Here is a 24595-nt window from a genome sequence, read left to right as displayed (position 1 = left end):
CTCTGTTGCCTGTGTCTATGTGCCTGTGGTTCTGTCAGTGTGATCATGTGATGTATCTGACCCCAGGAATGTGTCAATAAAGTTTCCCCTTCCTGGGACAATGAATTCACGGTGTTCTTATTTCAATTTCCAGTAGTGTATATCTGAACATTCACGAAAGGCTCTCTCACTGGTTTCTCTGATATTCAATTAAATGCAGGGGCTGGGAGCTTGGGTGGGAGGGGGGGGGGGCGGGGGGGGGGGGGGGGGCGGAGAAGGGTCGAAGACGGTGTGCTTTAGGTCCTTAGGTCCTTATGGCTCTCAGCTTCATTTGTATTCTAGTATTGTATTGTTGGTAGATAGTACTACTTGAATTTAATAATTTCCACGAACGGCAGTTTGTGTTTGGAGCTGGTTGTTTGCTGTGCAGGAATCGGATTTCCTGTGCAGTGTCGACATGAACTCTATTGAACCTGATTAAGGGTTAACAAAAAAGAAAATTACCAGGAAAAATTAGCCGCAAAGAAAGTAGGCCTTCCAGACGAGATCCGTTGTCTGACTAAGTGACGAAATCAAATAAGCATGACTACAAGCAAACATTTAACAAGGAAATGTATAACAAGCGTAAGTTGTTGTGTGGGTGCAACGTAACAATGTCTGATTTTCAACCCGGAAGTTAATTCGTTAACTAATACAAGAATTAGGGATCTTGTAGATTTGTCCGAAAAAATAAAAAGCACGAAAACTCCCACTTACACAAAACTGCCAAACGGAGAGTTGTTGTTGTGGTCTTCAGTCCTGAGACTGGTTTGATGCAGCTCTCCATGCTACTCTATCCTGTGCAAGCTTTTTCATCTCCCAGTACCTACTGCAACCTACATCCTTCTGAATCTGCTTAGTGTATTCATCTCTTGGTCTCCCTCTACGATTTTTACCCTCCACGCTGCCCTCCAATACTAAATTGGTGATCCTTTGATGCCTCAGAACATGTCCTACCAACCGATCCCTTCTTCTGGTCAAGTTGTGCCACAAACTTCTCTTCTCCCCAATCCTATTCAATACTTCCTCATTAGTTATGTGATCTACCCATCTAATCTTCAGCATTCTTCTGTAGCACCACATTTCGAAAGCTTCTATTCTCTTCTTGTCCAAACTATTTATCGTCCATGTTTCACTTCCATACATGGCTACACTCCATGCGAATACTTTCAGAAATGACTTCCTGACACTTAAATCAATACTGGATGTTAATAAATTTCTCTTCTTCAGAAACGCTTTCCTTGCCATTGCCAGCCTACATTTTATATCCTCTCTACTTCGACCATCATCAGTTATTTTGCTCCCCAAATAGCAAAACTCCTTTACTACTTTAAGTGCCTCATTTCCTAATCTAATTCCCTCAGCATCACCCGACTTAATTAGACTACATTCCATTATCCTTGTTTTGCTTTTGTTGATGTTCATCTTATATCCTCCTTTCAAGACACTGTCCATTCCATTCAACTGCTCTTCCAAGTCCTTGGCTGTCTCTGACAGAATTACAATGTCATCGGCGAACCTCAAAGTTTTTATTTCTTCTCCATGAATTTTAATACCTACTCCGAATTTTTCTTTTGTTTCCTTTACTGCTTGTTCAATATACAGATTGAACAACATCGGGGAGAGTCTACAACCCTGTCTCACTCCCTTCTCAACCACTGCTTCCCTTTCATGTCCCTCGACTCTTATAACTGCCATCTGGTTTCTGTACAAATTGTAAATAGCCTTTCGCTCCCTGTATTTTACCCCTGCCACCTTTAGAATTTGAAAGAGAGTATTCCAGTCAACATTGTCAAAAGCTTTCTCTAAGTCTACAAATGCTAGAAACGTAGGTTTGCCTTTCCTTAATCTTTCTTCTAAGATAAGTCGTAAGGTCAGTATTGCCTCACGTGTTCCAGTGTTTCTACGGAATCCAAACTGATCTTCCCCGAGGTTGGCTTCTACTAGTTTTTCCATTCGTCTGTAAAGAATTCGTGTTAGTATTTTGCAGCTGTGACTTATTAAGCTGATAGTTCGGTAACTTTCACATCTGTCAACACCTGCTTTCTTTGGGATTGGAATTATTATATTCTTCTTGAAGTCTGAGGGTATTTCGCCTGTTTCATACATCTTGCTCACCAGCTCAGTAGCGAAAGCTTAAACATTATTTCGTTCTTGTCGTAAACTTTACTTAATTAAGTACAAAACAACAAAATTTCACAAAATAGTTCTTTCTCTTTTCGGACAAGTTATGTATATTATTATTTCTTTCTTTTCTCAGACGTTATGTCTGGTCAAAAATGGAAAGTGACGCGGACCTTGATCAAGCGTGACTTCCTTTTAACTGTACGGTATATGTTATATTGCATTTAGGAACTTTCGGGTAATTGAACATGTATCAATAATTACGGATTTCTGTAGTTGTATATATAAGTTTGGATGTAGCTGTATTGCATTGATGTACTGGTGGATATTGTGTGGTATGATTCCTGTAGTTGATAGTATAATTGGTATAATGTCAACTTTATCCTGATGCCACATCTCCTTGACTTCCTCAGCCAGTTGGATGTATTTTTCAATTTTTTCTCCTGATTTCTTTTGTATGGTTGTTGTATTGGGTATGGATATTTCGATTAGTTGTGTTAATTTCTTCTTTTTATTGGTGAGTATTATGTCAGGTTCCTTATGTGGTGTTGTTTTATCTGTTATAATGGTTCTGTTCCAGTATAATTTGTATTCATCATTCTCCAGTACATTTTGTGGTGCATACTTGTATGTGGGAACGTGTTGTTTTATAAGTTTATGTTGTAAGGCAAGCTGTGGATGTATTATTTTTGCTACATTGTCATGTCTTGTGGGGTATTCTGTATTTGCTAGTATTGTACACCCGCTTGTGATGTGATCTACTGTTTCTATTTGTTGTTTGCAAAGTCTGCATTTATCTGTTATGGTATTGGGATAATTTTGTTATTGGCGGCAGCTGAACTTGTATAAATATGTTAATAACTTTTATACAGCAGTTGCTATTAATTTCGCACTCCTATATTTATCTGTAGTTAAAACTTGGTGAACATCCATAATGTATATCTACGAACCGCCACTGCTCGAGAGTAATATCACAAAATTTACCTCGCACGTAACATTTTGGATTCCAGAAGCAATGTCCGACTGAGAAAGCTATTTGCACATTCACTCATCAAATATTATAAGCCTTAAATTGTAAAACATCGCCAATTGGTATTTTTTGTGTCCTGTCCAAGGCGTTTCATAGTGTAGGACGTAGATCACTCATTGACAGTTAGCAACACTTCAGTTTATGAAATTGATGGCTTTACAGACAGCTGGTTTGGATTATACTTAACAAACAGAAACCAGAAAGTTTTGCTAAGTAATTAAAACAGTGTTGCAAGAAGAGAAACTTACAGCCTCGAAGGAAGTCCAATACGGTTCAGTTTTGGGTCCACTCCTATTCTTTATACAGGGTGTTTCTAAAATGATTGTAAAAAATGAGAGGGCTGGTAGAGTGGTTCTTAACAAACAACATTCACGTAGCAATCAATAATCTACATTGTTTAGCGTTCGGAGCTAGGCGCGATTTAACAGTGTCGTACGCCACTGTGGAGGTGGACACACAACCCGCCAACCGAGTCGACATAGTAGCCATATATTCCGAGCGGGACAACACAACGGAGTTGCGGGATTTGCTGGGACACGAAAGCGTTGCGTTTGGCAATGCAAATGCCTGGTTGATACGATGTCACACTGTAGAGTCTGGTTCACCCTGCGTCAGTATGTCAACAAATGAGAACACTTTGTGTCCGGTACAGCGCAGAACGCTTTTCTTTCGAGGAAAGGGCAGACACGCACTGCGCTTACAGCGTTGCGGATGGAAATGCTATCACTGCTGTTCAGCGGTTTCCGAATCGTCGAGAGCCAGATTCACGCACATCCACCGCCATCCACCCGTCCCTAACACCCAACCTCCAGATGTCAGTCAGTCAGATCGGTACCAAACATTGTGTGTCGATAGAGTATCAACCAAAACACCAAAACACCGATTTTGTATGTTCTGCGTGCTGTCGTCCAGTAGAAGATGCGTAAATGGTAATTAAAAGTAACGCCAGAACTACGGAGTATAGGCAGACCGTATCAGTGAGCTCTGAATGTGAAAATCTCTGGTAGGTGAGTTGGTAGAGCGTCAGATCGTTGTACCAAAACTCGCGAGTTCTAAATCCACCGACGGCGATCTTTTTTTAAAAGATTACGCGTGAAATTGTTGTATGAGAGAACATTTTTCTGCCTTGTAAAAGGACGTTTCACAGTTTGTAGGAACGTTCTTTTGGCAGTCTGCTTTCGCTTCGTCAGTTGAAATTAGCAAACCTATAGAGTACATTTGTATAGATAGGTTTCGAATTCCGCACCTTTAGCACGACAATCTGACGCCCTACCAATTCACCTACCAGAGATCTTCAATTCAGACGTCACAGATATAGTTCGCGTATACTCCGTTGTTCTAGTGTTACTTTTAATTACCGTTCACACATCTTCTACAGGACGACATCACACAGCACAAACGAAATAGGTGTTTTGGTTGATACTCTATCGACACACAACGTTTGGTACCGATATGGGTGTCTGACATCTGGAGGTTTGGGTGTAAGAGGTGTACTTGAGGTGAGTTGTCCACTGACAAGGTATCGTGATGGCGTATGTGTTTTTAAGGCCTACCCCATCGAAATCCGATGCATTCATTTTGTGACACAGGTGCAAAGGCCACACGACAGTGGTCGTTAACGCATTGTTCGTAACAAGAATTCGAAGAGGATTTCGTAACACTGATGCAAAACGTGCCCTCAACAAGCTCGCGGAGTGTTGCTCGAGAAATGGGTGTATGACATTCCACGGACTGATGTGTCTGGAATGAAGATAATTTGCACCCTTACCGCCTTCAGGAGTTTAAGCCCTTAATCCAAAAGATTTTTCGCGTCGCAGTGACTTCTGCCAGTGGCTTCGAGTGTGCCATTCAACCTGAATTTCCACACTTTGTACTTTTTACAGATGAGGCATTCTATAAAGGGAAGTTGTGTTTAAAAGCCACATTCAGCACGTGTGGGCACAGGAAAGTCTGTGTGCCATCTTTGTTCGTACAAGAGTGCTTCGATGTCAGTGTTTGGGCTGGTTTGGTAGGTGATAATCTGATTGGTCCGTAGATGCTCCCCGGACGACTAAACGTAAACAGTTATCTAATCTTCTTAAGGGAAACACTACCAGAGATATTAGAAAATGTCTCCCTCAACGTGCGACAGCGCATGTGGTACCAACATGATGGTGTTTCTGTGCAGTGCGCTCACGTGCTGCGAAATCATTAGGACCACGTTGACACCCCTTGATTTGCTCATCTGTAGACACCTGAAATCTGTTGAAAAACACTTTTCGAGAAGGATGAAGAGCTGGTAGCGCGAATTCTGGCAGCCTGTGATGCAACCCCACCTTGCCAGGTTCAAAGGTTACTACAATCACTCAGGCGCCTTTGCACGGCGTGCGTTAAAGCAGAAGGGAATAATTTCGAGCAGTTTTTATAAATGTCTGCAAAGAAAGGTTATGAAACTTCAGCCCCACCTCACTTTTTACTTGATGTCACACGGAAGTTGAAAACGTTGCCTAGTAGATCTGCAACCATGTCAACTCGGATGGCGGATTGTATGCCTACCTTTGTGGCCGCGTGCGACACTTAAATGGCGCCTAACAATGCGGACATTAGTTGCTAGGTCAAAGTTGCTTTTTATGACCCACTCTACCAGCCCTCTAATTTCTTACATGCCTTTTAGAAACACAAAGCACTCCGTCTTCAGGCCACGAGTGGCCTACCGGGACCATCCGACCGCCGTGTCATCCTCAGTGGAGGATGCGGATAGGAGGGGCTTGGGGTCAGCACACCGCTCTCCCGGTCGTTATGATGGTATTCTTGACCGAAGCCGCTACTATTCGGTCGAGTAGCTCCTCAATTGGCATCACGAGGCTGAGTGGAGCCCGAAAAATGGCAACAGCGCATGGCGGCCTGGATGGTCACCCATCCAAGTGCCGACCACGCCCGACAGCGCTTAACTTCGGTGATCTCACGGGAACCCGTGTAGCCACTACGGCAAGGCCGTTGCCACATTTTAGAAACACAGTGTATACGTAAATGTCCTTCCACATAACATTCATTAAGCAGAACTGGTAGTTTTTGCAGACAATACTGGTGTTACAATGTATCCCGTTAGAGAGACGACAACAGAAGAAATTGTTATCAGTCAATTATTGAGTGATTAAAATAGACTCTTCCTTAATTTTGAGAAAACTCACTATATTCAGTCCTCTGCAACAGATAGCAATACCGACAACTGATGTAGTATGCGAGCAACAGTCAGTAAATAAGGGTAGAATATCCAAATTTTTGAGTATACATACTTATGAAAATTTGTTCTGGAAGAAATATACTACTGAGCTTCTCAGACAATTAACTTCAGCTATTTTTTTCTCTTCGTATAATTGCTAGTCTCGAAAGCAAATAACACAACCTCCTAGTACATTTTGGATATTTTCAATGAATAATAACAATTATCACTTAGAAAGAAAATATTGATCGCACAAAATAATGAGAATAACATTTACATTTATAGTCTGCAAGCCACCTTACTGTGTGTGGTGGAGGGAACCTTGTGCAGGACTGTCATTTCCCACTTTTTCTGTATCAGCAGCAAATAGTTCACGGGAAGAACGATACCTGTAAGCTTCCGTGTGAGCTCGAATGTCTCTAATTTTGCCTTCACGGTCTTTTCGAGAGGTATATGTAGCATGAAGCAATATATCGGTTGTATCTTGTAGGAATGTAATCTCCCAGAATTTTAACAGTAATTCACACCGTGATTCAGAACGCCTCTCCTGCAGCGTTCGCCACTGGAGTTAGCTGGCCATCCCCATGACGCTTTCGTGGTTATTACTTGGAACTGAAAAGAAATAACATGCGAAGTTCACCCGCAGTCATCCTGCAGGTACTCTTCAAGGAGCTAGGCACTGTAACTGTGTCTTTGCAGTGTAATTAGTCTTACATATTTCATCAAAATTTGATAAGAATATCGATGCCTGTACCTGCAACACTAGAAGAAAACTTGGCCAAGTGCGAATAGAAATCGCAGTCTGAAGGTTCCGTACGAACTTAATTACACAGGATGTTCAAAAAAATGTCGGATACTTTGACAGGTGGTAGTTCTTATCGAAACAGAGAAACTAAGTCCTATGAGTATCGTTTCGGAAATGCATATTTTCATGGATCCGGAAGTGAATACTTTCTGTGATAAACGGGTGTTTACAGGTGTTCAACGTGGCGTCCATTCATTCCCTCTGGTGTGAGGAATGACCCACCCTTTGGAGTATACCCGGCTGTTGCTGCACGTGATGGTACTCATTGAAGACGTGACTCTGTGGTGTCCGCACATTACTGATTGGCGTGGCGTAGACCAATTCCTTGAAGATTGTCACTATCAATGAAATTCTCCAACAGCCTTAACTAAGATGTTATTTTATTTTATTCTGAAGGCTACCACATTCAGCATTTCAATATACCATCTTCAAGCCCCATATGCATCTCTCCAAATATACGATATAGTGCCATAAATCACTGAATGTCATGACTTGATACACTACTGGCCATTAAAATTGCTGCACCAAGAAGAAATGCAGACGATAAACGGGTATTCATTGGACAAATATATTACACTAGAACTGACATGTAATACATTTTCACGCAATTTGGGTGCATGGATCCTGAGAAATCAATACCCAGAACAACCACCTCTGGCCGTAATATCGGCCTTGATACGCCTGGGCATTTTGTCAAACAGAGCTTGGATGGCGGTTACAGGTACAGCTGCCCATGCAGTTTCAACACGATACCACAGTTCATCAAGAGTAGTGACTGGCGTATTGTGACGAGCCAGTTGCTTGGCCACAATTGACCAGACGTTTTCAATTGGTGAGAGATCTGGAGAATGTGCTGGCCAGGGCAGCAGTCGAACATTTTCTGTATCCAGAAAGGCCCGTGCAGGACCTGCAACATGCGGTCGTGCATTATCCGGCTTAAATGTAGGGTTTCGCAGGGATCGAATGAAGGGTAGAGCTACGGGTCCTAACACATCTGAAATGTAACGTCCACTGTTCAAAGTGCCGTCAATGCGAACAAGAGGTGACCGAGACGTGTAACCAAAGGCACCCCATACCATCACGCCGGGTGATACGCCAGTATGGCGATGACGAATACACGCTTCCAATGTGCGTTCACCGCGATGTCGCCCAACACGGATGCGACCATAATGATGTTGTAAACAGAACCTGGATTCATCCGAAAAAATGACGATTTGCCACTCATGCACCCTGGTTCGTCGTTGGGTACACCATCGCAGGCGGTCCTGTCTGAGATGCAGCAAATGTGTGTGAAATGTAATGGCAGTTAACTGCTAAGGTCATCATTCCCTAAGCTTACACACCACTTAACCTAAATTATCCTAAGGACAAACACACACACCCATGTCCGAAGGAGGACTCGAACCTCCACCGGAACCAGCCGCACAGTCCATGACTGCAGCGCCTCAGACCGTTCGGCTAATCCAGCACGTGTGATGCAGCGTCAATGGTAACCGCAGACATGGTCTCCGAGCTGATAGTCCATGCTGCTCCAAACGTCGTCGAATTGTTGGTGCAGATGCTTATTGTCTTGCAAACGTCCCCATCTGTTGACTCAGGGATCGAGACGTGGCTGCACGATCCGTTACAGCCATGCGGATAAGATGCCTGTCATCTCGACTGCTGGTGATACGAGGACGTTGGGATCCAGCACGGCGTTCCGTATTACCCTCCTGAACCCACCGATTCCATATTCTGCTAACAGTAACTGGATCTCGACCATCGCGAGCAGCAATGTCACGATACGATAAACCGCAATCGCGATAGGCTACAATCCGACCTTTATCAAAGTCGGAAACGTGATGGTACGCATTTCTCCTCCATACACGAGGCATCACAACAACGTTTCACCAGGCAACGCCAGTCAACTGCTGTTTGTGTATGAGAAATCGGTTGGAAACTTTCCTCATGTCTGCATGTTTTAGGTGTCGCCACCGGCGCCAACCTTGTGTGGATGGTCTGAAAAGCTAATCGTTTGCATATTACAGCATCTTCTTCCTGTCGGTTAAATTTCGGGTCTGTAGCACGTCATCTTCGTGGTGTAGCAATTTTAATAGCCAATAGTGTAGCAGTTCAAGTATTCGAATGAAACACTAATGAAACGATTGAATTCACGACATGCAGGGACTCATGGCACTGTATGACACTATTGTTTGTTTGGAGAGATGCATGTTGGGCCTGAAGAAGGCGTAGAGAAATGCCGAAACTGGTAGCCTTCAAAATAAATTAAAATAACATCTCAGTTACACGACTGTTCGAAAATTTCATTGATATTGTCAACTACCTAACGACCCGATGTCGCCTGTCCATGTGTATCAACAGGAATTCGTTGAAGTGTTCCCATAACCAAAAGTCTAAGGGATTGATGTCTGGGGAACGAGCAGGCCGAGGTGTGTCCCCTCCCCCCTCCCTTTCCGAATAAGTCAGCTGTCCTGAAGTGACTGCGTCAGATGTTCGCGCGCATTCTGACGAAAGTGTGCTGGTGCGCCATCTTGTGTGAACTACATTTGTATTCGTTGCTGCAATGGCACAACCGCCATCAAGATAGGCAATACATTAACGAGAAAGTCACCATAATGCGCCCCAGTTAACCTTTGTGGTAGCGCATTAGTCCTTATTAATCTGCCACCAAGTACGCCTGCCCATACGTTGATTGAGGATCGGTGTTCATTTCCCCTTTCCTGAATTGCTTGTGGATTCGTATCTGCCCATACATGCTAGTTACGAAAATTCACAATACCAGCTCATGTGAACCCACCTCATCGGTAAATAAAATCTTGAATGTGAACAGTGGATTTGCGGCACATTTCTGTAACAGCTACTGACAGAACCGCCGTCTGCTATCATGATCCGGTGGTCTTAGGGCCTGAATGCGCTGTAGATGAAATGGGTACAGCAGTTGTTCGTGAAGTACCCCTCAGATAAGAGAATGAGACACGCCTTGTGCTGCTGCTAATCGTCGCACGTCCCAGGGGTTTCTTCCACTGATTGTAACCCACATGTCAGGCATGCGGACTGTGCGGGGCCTTCCACAGTCATCCGAAATGCAAGGGTACCTGTGTCCCTCAACGCTGGAAAGGTCTGGCGAACCGCTCATCAGAGGGCACTCTGCGCTGTGAATATTTTCAGTGTAGAGGGCACGGGCTTGCTAAATCATAGCACAATATACCTAATATCCGCCATTTGACTTGTCGAGCAGTAGGTTTCCATTGCTTACAAAATGTAAATGTACTACACAATCTGTACGTACAAAGATCAGTATAACAGTAAACAATACGAGAATCAATGTTAGGAAGAAGGTAAAACACCGTGATAAGAACCCAGGGTTGACAGCACTGTACAACCGGGCACACAAACACGACGAACCACTCAACTGAATGCAGACCACCTAGTAGTAGGTAGAGTACTGTGAGTGAGACATTTGACACATTTGACGGAGCGCCAATCAGCAACTGTACAAATAACCGCAACCAAGCGTCACGCAGTCCTTCCTATATACACTTGCGTATCCCGGAAAGCATGAGTTTCCGGACCCATGTCTATTGGACTTATTTTTCTTGTTTCGATGAATGCTACCACCTTACAAAGTATTAGACACTTTTCTGTGAACACCCTGTACATACCTCGTATACATAGTAGGCCTACATCCATCCCGGGAATCGAGAATCTTGACGATTTTTGCCTGTTATTGATATCAGTACTGGCAAAATATCAGTCCCGGGAATTCCAAGACTTTGGAGAATATTTTAATTCTGAGCTTCATCTTTAAATTTTATGTGTAATTTCGCATTTGACATTCTAATTCATGAGTAAAAGCGACAGACGGACAGAAAGTTGGATGTAAAATGCCAAAAAACGTTTTCTCATGCGATATAATTACAAATTAAAAATTTTCGGGTTTTGCTCTTAATTGCAGTGTGAAAACTTGCTTCTTACCAAATTTCATGATTCTATGTTAACGGGAAGTACTCTTTAGTTTCTAAAGAGTGAGTTTTGGAGTATCAAAATGCGTGATATAAATAGCAGTATCTTTTGACTCCATTGACTTAGAAACTTAAATCTTTTACATCAACAAGGAACCATCTGTCTAAGAATATGAAATAAATTTGAACTTGAGATTCTTAATAGCCGGACAGGCGGACAACTAAGTGATCGTATAAGGGTTCCGTTTTTACCGATTGAACTACGGAACCCTAAACGTGTGTGTGTGTGTGTGTGTGTGTGTGTGTGTGTGTGTGTGTGTGTGTGTTTGTCCTTAGGGTAATTTAGGTTAAGTAGTGTGTAAGCTTAGGGACTGATAACCTTGGCAGTTAAGTCCCATAAGACTTCACACACATTTGAACATTTTTTTCATTATCCATTATTAAAACTGTCAGTGGTTCAGACAGGAATTGAATAGGTACCAACAAAAATTTTTGATCATTTGTCCAATGATACAAAAGTCTGACTGGTAGTAACGCAAGTTTTGTATGTAACCTATAATCAGGTCTTGTGTAAAACTGTTTCTACTGCATAGAAGAATTTTTAGACAGCAAAAACTAGTTTCCATATGTTCAGTAATGTTAAATTTAGGCCACTTTGCCAGTCAGACCAGCATGAGGCCATCCATTGAATCTAACCATGTATGTGTATACTGTAAACTGACTCTTTCCCAGTCATCTCAACGAAAAATCGTTCAGATGAGCTAAGGAACATATAACTAAGTAACTAAGCTGCTCGTTCATTTGTAGATAAACGTTTGATACAGTTGAAGTCGGCAATGATAAAAAATGTGTTAGCAAATACTAAGTGTTGTATGAAGTCAGGTATAGCAGGCTGGTGGGGGGAGGAGGGGGAGGGGGGGAGGGGGGACGGGTATAGCTATGGCCGTGGCCCTAAGCCCAGGTCGTGCTTACGACGCGCTGTCAACCCTTTCAGATTTCCGTGGTTTTTTTAAATCGATTAAGGTGAATACGGGGATGGTTCCTTTGGAAATAACATGGTCAATTTCTAATCTCGTCCTCCACGTCCTCCTCTCTGTCCAATGAACTCGTAGTGGAGCGGACGTTGAGCATTTATTTTTATTTCTTCTCCTCAGGACGCACATCTATAGCTCGTGTCGCTGCATAACAAGGGAGACCCTCACTCTGTCTGTTTTTGTAGTAGACAGCTGTTGATTTAATTATTATCATTTGGTGTGGCAAAGCAGAACAAGATACCCTGGCAAAAGTATCGTACAAAATTCGAGGTACCTTTTTTCAATTTATAACGCCGTTATTACTCCATGTGACATACAATGTAGACAATGTGATTCAAATTACTCACTAAGTACAAGTCCAAAATAACCATTGCCAAAAAAGAAATTGATAAAGTAATAACAAGTCTAAGCTTACGTCAAGGATGCAGTTTGTCTCAAACGCTTTTTGATATCTATGACAAAGATTTGTCTAGACAATTGCTACAAGACATAGAATTTTACACACATCGCATTAACGAACGAAATTACCTAATGAACAACGTCTTATAGCTGACAGCGGGGGCTCGCTTCAGAAACCTATGTATAAATTAAATTATATGTATTAACCCTTCGAATCTGATGACATTGGTGAAGGAAGCTGTGGCAGAAGTGGAAGTGCTATAAGCATGCGACAAACCTTATTTGTCGTTCGGGCTTTACCTTTGCGTGTGTGTCATCCTGTAATTAACAGTCGAAGGAATAACACGGATTAGCACCATTAGCGGCCATTTCTACGAGGTTCTACATCTACATCTACATTGATACTCCGCAAGCCACCCAACGGTGTGTGGCGGAGGGCACTTTACGTGCCACTGTCATTACCTCCCTTTCCTGTTCCAGTCGCGTATGGTTCGCGGGAAAAACGACTGTCTTAAAGCCTCCGTGCGTGCTCTAATCTCTCTAATTTTACATTCGTGATCTCCTCGGGAGGTATAAGTAGGGGGAAGCAATATATTCGATACCTCATCCAGAAACGCACCCTTTCGAAACCTGGCGAGCAAGCTACACCGCGATGCAGAGCGCCTCTCTTGCAGAGTCTGCCACTTGAGTTTATTAAACATCTCCGTAACGCTATCACGGTTACCAAATAACCCTGTGACGAAACGCGCCGCTCTTCTTTGGATCTTCTCTATCTCCTCCGTCAGACCGATCTGGTACGGATCCCACACTGATGAGCAATACTCAAGTATAGGTCGAACGAGTGTTTTGTAAGCCACCTCCTTTGTTGATGGACTACATTTTCTAAGCACTCTCCCAATGAATCTCAACCTGGTACCCGCCTTACCAACAATTAATTTTATATGATCATTCCACTTCAAATCGTTCCGCACGCATACTCCCAGATATTTTACAGAAGTAACTGCTACGAGTGTTTGTTCCGCTATCATATAATCATACAATAAAGGATCCTTCTTTCTATGTATTCGCAATACATTACATTTGTCTATGTTAAGGGTCAGTTGCCACTCCCTGCACCAAGTGCCTATCCGCTGCAGATCTTCCTGCATTTCGCTACAATTTTCTAATGCTGCAACTTCTCTGTATACTACAGCATCATCCGCGAAAAGCCGCATGGAACTTCCGACACTATCTACTAAGTCATTTAAATATATTGTGAAAAGCAATGGTCCCATAACACTCCCCTGTGGCACGCCAGAGGTTACTTTAACGTCTGTAGACGTCTCTCCATTGATAACAACATGCTGTGTTCTGTTTGCTAAAAACTCTTCAATCCAGCCACACAGCTGGTCTGATATTCCGTAGGCTCTTACTTTGTTTATCAGGCGACAGTGCGGAACTGTATCGAACGCCTTCCGGAAGTCAAGAAAAATAGCATCTACCTGGGAGCCTGTATCTAATATTTTCTGGGTCTCATGAACAAATAAGGCGAGTTGGGTCTCACACGATCGCTGTTTCCGGAATCCATGTTGATTCCTACATAGTAGATTCTGGGTTTCCAGAAATGACATGATACGCGAGCAAAAAACATGTTCTAAAATTCTACAAGAGATCGACGTAAGAGATGTAGGTCTATAGTTTTGCGCATCTGCTCGACGACCCTTCTTGAAGACTGGGACTATTTGCGCTCTTTTCCAATCGTTTGGAACCCTCCGTTCCTCTAGAGACTTGCGGTACACGGCTGTTAGAAGGGGGGCAAGTTCTTTCGCGTACTCTGTGTAGAATCGAATTGGTATCCCGTCAGGTCCAGCGGACTTTCCTCTGTTGAGTGATTCCAGTTGCTTTTCTATTCCTTGGACACTTATTTCGATGTCAGCCATTTTTTCGTTTGTGCGAGGATTTAGAGAAGGAACTGCAGTGCGGTCTTCCTCTGTGAAACAGCTTTGGAAAAAGGTGTTTAGTATTTCAGCTTTACGCGAGTCATCCTCTGTTTCAATGCCATCATCATCCCGTAGTGTCTGGATATGCTGTTTCGAGCCACTTACTGATTTAACATAATACCAGAACTTCCTAGGATTTTCTGTCAAGTCGGTACATAGAATTTTACTTTCGAATTCAATGAACGCTTCACGCATAGCCCTCCTTACGCTAACTTTGAAATCGTTTAGCTTCTGTTTGTCTGAGAGGTTTTGGCTGCGTTTAAACTTGGAGTGGAACTCTCTTTGCTTTCGCAGTAGTTTCCTAACTTTGTTGTTGTACCACGGTGGGTTTTTCCCGTCCCTCAAAGTTTTACTCGGCACGTACCTGTCTAAAACGCATTTTACGATTGCCTTGAACTTTTTCTATAAACACTCAACAATATCAGTGTCGGAACAGAAATTTTCGTTTTGATCTGTTAGGTAGTCTGAAATCTGCCTTCTACTACTCTTGCTAAACAGATAAACCTTCCTCCCTTTTTTTTATATTCCTATTAACTTCCATATTCAGGGATGCTGCAACGGCCTTATGATCACTGATTCCCTGTTCTGTATATACAGAGTCGAAAAGTTCGGGTCTGTTTGTTATCAGTAGGTCCAAGATGTTATTTCCACGAGTCGGTTCTCTGTTTAATTGCTCGAGGTAATTTTCGGATAGTGCACTCAGTATAATGTCACTCGATGCTCTGTCCCTACCACCCGTCCTAAACATCTGAGTGTCCCAGTCTATATCTGGTAAATTGAAATCTCCACCTAAGACTATAACATGCTGAGAAAATTTATGTGAAATGTATTCCAAATTTTCTCTCAATTGTTCTGCCACTAATGCTGCTGAGTCGGGAGGTCGCTAAAAGGAGCCAATTATTAACCTAGTTCGGTTGTTTAGTGTAACCTCCACCCATAATAATTCACAGGAACTATCCACTTCTACTTCACTACAGGATAAACTACTACTAGCAGCGACGAACACTCCACCACCGGTTGCACGCAATCTATCCTTTCTAAACACCGTCTGTACCTTTGTAAAAATTTCGGCAGAATTTATCTCTGGCTTAAGCCAGCTTTCTGTACCTATAACGATTTCAGCTTCGGTGCTTTCTATCAGCGCTTGAAGTTCCGGTACTTTACCAACGCAGCTTCGACAGTTTACAATTACAATACCGATTGCTGCTTGGTCCCCGCATGTCCTGACTTTGCCCCGCACCCGCTGAGGCTGTTGCCCTTTCTGTACTTGCCCAAGGCCATCTAACCTAAAAAACCGCCCAGCCCACGCCACACAACCCCTGCTACCCGTGTAGCCGCTTGTTGCGTGTAGTGGACTCCTGATCTATCCAGCGGAACCCGAAACCCCACCACCCTATGGCGCAAGTCGAGGAATCTGCAGCCCACACGGTCGCAGAACCGTCTCAGCCTCTGATTCAGACCCTCAACTCGGCTCTGTACCAAAGGTCCGCAGTCAGTCCTGTTCATTTCGAAACTAAAGCTTCCTATTTTGTACGTTGCCTCTGAGAGTTAGAGCAAGACTGTGTTGGTGTAGTACTAATTCACGATTCCTCCCGCTAATATAACGTTGTCCTGCAGCGGACTGCAGCAGTAGGGGAGCATCCTAAGATGGCTTCTGACTTTCACGTGCGTATAAAACAGACGTGTCCTCGGTCCTTGAATTCGTCGATGCTGAACAAAACGCACCAACTGAAATCCATTAACGCTCTCTAAAAGTGAATCTAGAGGTGAGTGGTGTGATGCGCTGGGGACTACCAACTGCCTTCCTTCATAATGAACAGCGTCTCGATCCACATCGATGATCGCTGGATTACGACGAAGGAAGTGAGTGCACAGATGAATGTCTGCTACAGTGCCTTAGATAAGACGTTACGTATCCTCGGTTATCGCTAAGTGAGTGCTAGATGGGTCCCAGGGGTACATAAGACGAAAAATGTCACTAAATGGAAATTCTTCTTGGGACTTGCTGGACCGGTACTAGGGTCAAGCCAACAATCTGACCACCATCAGCAACGCAGACGAGACATTGTGTCACCACTACGAGCCGAAATCCAAAAGACCGTACGTGGAGTGGTGACATGCAAATTCAACCCAACAAAGAAGCAGTTCAAGTCACAGGCATCGGCAGGCAAAGTAATGTGCACCGTTTTCTGGGGCAGGCAAAGTGCTGTTCTTTTCGACATCTTCGAGCCTACAGCGCCTATTAATTCAGAACGTTAGAAGACGTCTCTGACTAGTCTCAAAGTTAGAATTTTCAGTCAGAACCGACAAGAAGTCAAACTTTCGCTTGTAACACAATATCATCAGGCCCATACAACCATGGAAGCAACTGCAAAATTCTGTTGGATTCCCCCACTACCTTCACCACACAATCTTGATTTAACTCTCTCGGATTTTGAGATCACTACGCCCAAGCAACATTATCCCCCCACACCATACCACGTGGACTACCAAAACGATCATCTTCGACAATGTTCCTGGGTGCATTACGTATTTCCACCTCTCGCTAATGAGGATACGTCAAACACTGTCGAACACGATCGTTTTGGTAGACTAGGTGTTATAATGTGAAGAGCCATAAGATGCACGGGCGTTCTGACCTCCAAATCGTTTAACACGGAACGCTCACCGATCAGTATTATTGCGATGCTGTAGTCTTCCTCCCTGCGCGTCTTCTCAGGGGTGCACTCAGCCCTGACTTCACTTTTATCGACGTTAATGCGTGACACCATCGAGCGGCGCAGGTGGAGTAGTCTCGGAACGAGAGGATAATCTGCAAATGGACTGGCCTGCGCGTTTCCCCAGAGTTAAATCTCATCGAGCGCGAGTGAGATGCATTGAGAAAACGGACTGGAGCACGTCCACATGCGCCAGCGACAACCCAGCAGCTGGCATCCATGCTGGTGGAGAAGCAGAACGCCCTGCCACGAGAAGTCCTTACCAGCCTTGTGGTCAGCATGGGTATTAGAACCATGTTGCACTTTTTGTTGTGTCCAGAGGACCATCATCAATCGTGGTGACTTAAGTGCAAATTTGTCTTTGCATACAAGTGTCATTTCTTTATTGTGTGTTCCTTTATTACCTTCTGTACTATACTGCAGCAGTTCTTTCTACACAGGGTGTATCATAATTAATGGCGTAAACGCACACAGTTGAAAGTACACGATGCTAGAAGCAAAAAAGTCTCATTAAATATGGGGTCGAAAATGCGTACCTTAAGAGCTACGAGAAATTTTTCATCTTCGATAGTGTGAAGCAAATCTCTTCTAGTGCAAGCTATCTGCTTTCCGTATTTTCGAAAGTGATAATATGGACCAAAACAATAAAAGAAAATGTCCAGTAAACATGTGCTCTAAAATGCATACCTTAAGAGCTACAACACTTGTTCATCATCGGTACTTTGGAACACAACTCTTCTAACGATCAATTGGTCATAACTTTTAAGGTATGCATTTTAGAACACATGTTTACTGGACATTTTTTTCTTCTTTTGGTCCATATTATCACTTCCCAAAATATGGAAAGCAAAGAGCTTGCAGTGGAAGAGATTTGTTTCACAGTATCGAAGATGAAAAATTTCTCGTAGCCTTTAGGTATGTGTTTTCGACCCTACGTTTACTGAGACTTTTTTGCTTCTAGTATCGTGTACTTTCAACTGTATGTGTTCACGCCATTAATTATGGTACACCCCTGCATGTGGTACAACTTTCGTAGAGCTATGTTATTTGGCAGTTACTTTCGTCCTTAAGTTTCGCATTCCTGTTTGTATTAAAGAACCCAGTACCTTATGACAGATTGTGTTTTAGCTGTTCAAGATAAAATATCATATCTCTTCACCCAAACCACACAGAATTTTTTTTTCTTTTATTAATAAGAACCGTGAATGTCCATGAATTTTACAAGTTAGCAGATTTAGTCGGTGTTAATTTTTTTAATAGCTTAAAAATAGTCAGTAAAATACGGTCGTGCTTGTGCACTGCTACGACTGTACACGGAGAGCTGATTGTGTTCTTTCAAATAGGTGATGCCTAAGTGCGAGGAGTTTTTCCACAATGCCTGCTACTGGCGTAGCGAGACGCGGAACTGCTGTGATATCTTCGAAGTCCTGTTGACCGACATAGGATATTGCTTCGCATTTAACTCCTTATTCAACCACATGTCAAGGTAAGTTCGTCCCTCTTGATACATCCTTGCGGTACGTTTTTCTTTTTCTGTGCATTAGAAAATTCTGTCGTATTTCATTTACTTATTAAGTGAGTGAACAATAACTTTCTACATGCCTCGTAAGCACCCTAATCACTGTATGTGATTATGATGATCCCTGCGCCGGATATATGATAGATATATTGTAAGTAGGCTGTTTAAGTTTTTATATTGGTAACGCCACGTAGCGCTCTGTATGTGCTGTGTCCAGTCTGTGGCTGGTTTGCATTGTTGTTGGAATATCTGCTACTGTAGCGTTGGGCAGTTGGCTGTTAACAGCGCGTAGCGTTGCGCAGTTGGAGGTGAGCCGCCAGCAGTGGTGGATGTGAGGAGAGAGATGGCGGAGTTTTGAAATTTGTAAGACTGGATGTCATGAACTGCTATATACATTATGACTTTTGAACACTATTGAGGTAAATACGTTGTTTGTTCTCTATCAAAATCTTTCGTTTGCTAACTATGCCTATCAGTAGTTAGTGCCTTCAGTAGTTTGAATCTTTTATTTAGCTGGCAGTAGTGGCGCTCGCTGTATTGCAGTAGTTCGAGGAACGAAGATTTTTGGTGAGGTAAGTGATTTGTGAAAGGTATAGGTTAATGTTAGTCAGGGCCATTCTTTTGTAGGGATTTTTGAAAGTCAGATTGCGTTGCGCTAAAAATATTGTGTCAGTTTAAACACCGTCATGTATAATTGTTCTAAGTATGTGAGCCTTATAGTCGTTACGTAATCGTGCAACTAACAAGCAAGAATGTACACACACAATAACACTGTGTCGTCTGTTCACAATAACAATGCATTCGTAATTTCTGTTTAAATAAGTTCTCTTGGCTCTTGACTGGATATTTATCTTCAAAGATTGTTGCCTATTAACAGATTCTAAGTCTGACAAAGCATACTAGCAATGTAAAGTGAAAAGTTATATGGCAAAGACAAAATTAAAAAGCAGATTATTTTTCAATAAACGGTTTTACATGTGAAATGTGGTGTAAACCCTTGCTCTTCCTAGTACGCAGAGTTTCAACTTCAACGCAATTATCTTGTGGTATACGTCGGATTTTGTAAGGTCCATTGTAAACTAGAAAGAATTTGTGACTCAAGTGTTTCTTCTTATGTGACAATGAATGAGCTTTAATGAGAACTTTCTGACCAATATATGATTTCTTTGCATTTGCTTTACCGTGTAGTTTTCTCCTTTTGTCTGCTGCTGATTTTATATTTATAATAGCCAAATCAATTATGTCTTTGTATCGAAGTTTACGTGTATTCGGGAAAGGTACAAGCTCTCTGATTCTGTTCGGTGGTTCTTCATTCTTCAGTACAAGAGTAGGTGGTAAAACAGTGGAGTCATGAGGCATTTCATTCAGCACGTTTTGAAATAAGTGTAAATATCTGTCCCAATGCTGATGCTTTCTGTGAAATAAAGTCTGCAAAGCTTATTGATTTCTTTCATAATCCGTTCGGAGGGGTTACAATGTGGTGAGTACAATGAAATAAAAACAGGTTTGATTTTATGATTCCGAAGCATGCGTGACCAAAGAGCAGATCTGAATTGCGGTCCGTTATCTGAAATGACTTTACTAACGTGTCCAACTTCACGTAAGAAATTTTTAACAGAGGCGTTGGATACAGACCGTCCAGTGGCTTTACGTAACGGTGTGAAAGAAACAAATTTTGAAGTAAGTTCAACAGCGACTAAAACGTACGAAAATCCATTAGATGTTCTGACAAGCGGTCCCAAGAGATCAACAGCAGCAAATTCTTTTAATTTAGAAGGAATGATTGGAAACAGCGGAGCACGATGGTAGATAGTAGATGGTTTCGCCTTTTGACAAAGTTTACAAATAGACAAGACTCTTCGAATTCTTTTTTCCATATTGTTAAAATAACAAGTCGTTCGAAGAATATGATAACATTTTCGTGGGCCAAAATGTGCATAGCTGAAATGAATGTACCAAATGAGCTTATCAACAAAATCGTCAGGAATGCAAAGTACCCATAGTTTGTCATCAACAGTGCAGCGTTTGAACAGTATGTTGTTTCTAACCAGATAATAATGCCGAATCTGTGTGTGTGTCTTCTCATGCCATTTGCTCTTGATGTCTTTCCAAATCGGATCTTTATCTTGTTCATGAGCAATGTCCTTTAAAGAAGTGGTGATGAAGTTTTCAAAGGCGACTTTCTGAATGTAAAGAATACTGAAATTTTTTTCGAGGTTGCCTTCTGTGTTACTTTTCTCAAGCCCAGCCGGTGCGCGTGACAGTGCGTCAGCAACAATGTTTTCCTTGCCGGGAATGTAGACTATTGTGAAGTGGAATTCTTGCAGAAACAATGCCCAACGTTTTAACCTGTCATGATTTAATTTTGAAGACATAAGAAATTGTAATGCACGATAATCACTGTATACTTTTACGTGCTTACCAGAAAGAAAGAAACGGAATTTGTTAAATGCCCAAACGATAGCTAAAGCTTCTAATTCAGTAACGGAATAATTTTTTTTCAGATTTTGTTAGCACTCGGCTAGCTAAAGCAATGGTTTTCTGAATGGTAGTGTCATTTTCTGTGGCTTCTTGAAATAAATGGGCACCAAGACCGACTTTAGAAGAATCCGTGCTAAGGCAGAAATCTTGTGACAGATCTGGATGAGCTAGTATTGGCGCATTAAGTAGCGATTCTTTCAAAGAATTGAATTCCTACTGCGCAACGCTACGCGCTGTTAACAGCCAACTGCCCAACACTACAATGCCAGATATTCCAACAACAATGCAAACCAGCCACAGACTGCACACAGCACATACAGAGCGCTACGTGGCGTTACCAATATAAAAACTTAAACAGCCTACCCTCCCTCGAATACAGTTCCACTAATTTACCGGCCGGGATTCCGCAAGAACAACGTCCAAAGGCTCCCATTTAAGTTTCCTGAACATATGTGTTACACTTCCATGTAGGCTATAATCGACTTGTAACGGTCGTAGCTACACGTCTCTGAATTCGTTCGATGTCTGCTGTCATGAAACTTCCTGGCAGATCAAAACTGTGAGCTGGATCGAGACTAGAACTCGGAATCATTGCCTTTTGCGGGCACGTGCTTTGCAGAGTTATTACATTATGCAACTACATTAATGTGACCACTTGTCAACAGCCTGAGTAACCAGCTTTTGCAACGCGGACGCTGCGAGACGTGCAAGAAGAGTCAGTGAGGTTCTGGAAGGTACCGGCCGTGCCGACTGCAGTGGCATGGTCAGCTGCGCTAGGGTTCTCGGTCGGGGATCGATGGCAGGAACAGCCTGATTGGGGAAGTGCCACAAATTCTCGATAGGGCTTTAAAAATCTGGGACGTTTAGTGACAAGTGGAATACGGTAAACTCATCCTTCTGCTCATCGAGCCAAGTATGTACACTGCCAGCTGTGTGACACGTTGCATTATCTTGCTGGTAGACGTATGTGAGTACATGGCCCCAAGGATAGATGTATACTTGTGCTGATCCATTGTGCCTTCCAGGACAACGCAATCACCCAGGGAGTGCCACGAAAGCATTCCCGAGGCCATAACGCTTCCTACTGAGCCGTGGCTCCTTCCGACGATAGTTGCAATGTCTGGTGTGAGACGTTCCATGGGGGTTGCACCGGGGGCCGAACCGCACAATAACCTTGGGTTCGGTGTGGGGCGGCGGAGGGGTGAAGTGGACTGCGGTAGTCGTCGTGGGTTGTGGACCACTGCGGCTGCGGCGGGGACGGAGCCTCTCCGTCGTTTCTAGGTTCACGGTTACCATACAACATGGGCGTGTGAACCTGGCGCCTGCTGCAGAGGCCCATATGCACCAACGTTCGTTGAGGAGACACTGTTAGTAGCCCCTCGGCTCATCTGGGTGGTCAGCGGCACTTCCATTCTCACGTACGCGTCGCTTCAGCCGTCGTTCACCCCTGTCATCTACGGCCCGTGGTGCACCACAAGTACCTCGGCGCCGGATCTGGAAAGCGTCATTTGCCATTTACGGTATGCTTTAAACACAGTGGCACTCGAACGGTTTACAAACTTACCCATTTCGGAAATGCTTTCACCCTCGGCCCGAAAGTCAATGATCATGCCCTTTTGGACGTCAGTTAAATCGCTCCGTTTCCGCGTTATGACAACGATTGCGCTGGTTTCCGCGATACCCGACACGCTTTATATACCATCCACTGCTGATGCTGCCAAATAACATCTGTGCTTGCTTATTTCACGTTGACGTCGAATATAGGCGACGGCCACGTTAATATGACTGAACCGTGCAGAGCACCTGCTGGCAAAAGGCTAAGGTCCCGAGGTAAAGGCTCCAAGTTTGACTTTCGGTCCAGGGCAATGTTTTAAGCTGCAAGGAAGTTCATATTAGCGCAGATTGAAAATTTCACTGTTTGCTGTGACTTCTATTTGATAAGGACCCCAGACCCACGAGCGTAAGTCTGGAACTGGTCTCAGTAGCATTTTGTAAACAGATGCTCTGCACTTTCCCAGACCCTTTGCTTTCTAGCAATACTATGAAATTTTTAAACGATGTGACGTGTTGCAGGTATAAACTACTGATCTCCTGATTGGCTATCAATGCCTTCGCTTTCCTCGTTATGGGTGTTACCGCGCATTAACCAAAATTTAAAGAAAGCCGCCATTCATTACACCAAATGCAATTTTTGTCCAACGATAATATTTTTCTCTAGACAGCAGCATTCTCAGCGAACAATCTTGTAGCTCTGATGATCCTGCCTTACGAATCGTTTTTGTGTTTGGAAGACAATGGAGATCCTTTTACGCTTCCTTGGGGCACATTCGATGTTACTTTCGTTTCCGTTAGGGGGCGGGGGGAGATTGATTTACTTCGCTCTGGGATCGAGTGTTTGTGTCGTCATGATCATTTCATTTAATCTGTTCTACTAAGACGCGCAAGTTAACGAAATTACGTCAATTGGAAAGACTTGAGCTAGCTTGGCGATCAAGCATAGGCGGGATCGCCAGGCCATTAATGCCATAGACCATTCCACTTTTTTTCGTTTTCCAATGCATGTCTAGTATATCGCACAGTGTTACCTTAATCAAATATTCATCAAGTCAATTCATCAAGTCAACCACACATCTCACAAGATGCCACCTCTGATAGAATGTAGGTTGGTAGTTGTCGATGCTATACACCAAAGCTTTTCGGAAATACGGTGAGACGAAAGTTCACCTATAATTAGTGTTTGCAAGCTGTGTTTAACAAGAAGGGTTTGTTCCAAATCTATACTGATTTTCTGAGGAAAACGTACTTTTCTTTCCAGGATGTCCCAATGTTTGTGCGTAGAATATGCATGGGGATTCTGCAACAGAAGGATTTCATCGATCGATATTGGTTTCTAATTCACAGATCCCCTCGTTTTACTCTCACCATATGGAAGACTGTCTAAGTTGTCTTCCACTTATGTGAGACTATTCGTTTCGCGCCGGCCGCTGTGGCCGAGCGATTCTAGGCGCTTCAGTCCGGAACCGCGCTGCTGCAACGGTCGCAGGTTCGAATCCTGCCTCGGGCATGGATGCGTGTGATGTCCTTAGGTTAGTTAGGTTTATGTAGTTCAAAGTTCTAGGGGACTAATGACCTCAGATGTTAAGTCCCATAGTACTTAGAGCCGTATTTGTTCCGCGAACGATTCCCGATAAATCTGAGCTAGGAAAAAATGGTTCAAATGGCTCTAAGCACTATGGTACTTAACATCTGAGGTTATCAGTCCCCTAGGCTTAGAACTATGTAAGCCTGAGTAACCTAAGGATATCACACACATCCATGCCCGAGG

At 43.1% G+C, this 24595-nt stretch overlaps 1 protein-coding gene across 1 annotated transcript in view; it reads left to right on the top strand.

Moving 5' to 3' along the window:
- LOC124789033 (pickpocket protein 19-like) overlaps nt 1–24595 on the top strand; it is a 117189-nt gene that overhangs the window by 11902 nt on the left and 80692 nt on the right. The window contains exon 3 of the mRNA XM_047256322.1: nt 18614–18756. Within this exon, the coding sequence (XP_047112278.1) occupies nt 18614–18756 (143 nt within the window). The remainder of the gene's footprint in view (nt 1–18613; nt 18757–24595) is intronic.

The sequence above is a fragment of the Schistocerca piceifrons genome, chromosome 3 (assembly GCF_021461385.2).
Source record: "Schistocerca piceifrons isolate TAMUIC-IGC-003096 chromosome 3, iqSchPice1.1, whole genome shotgun sequence".
Taxonomy (NCBI): domain Eukaryota; kingdom Metazoa; phylum Arthropoda; class Insecta; order Orthoptera; family Acrididae; genus Schistocerca; species Schistocerca piceifrons.
The sequence above is the reverse complement of the archived record's forward strand: the minus strand, read 5'-3'. Positions and strand labels throughout refer to the sequence as shown.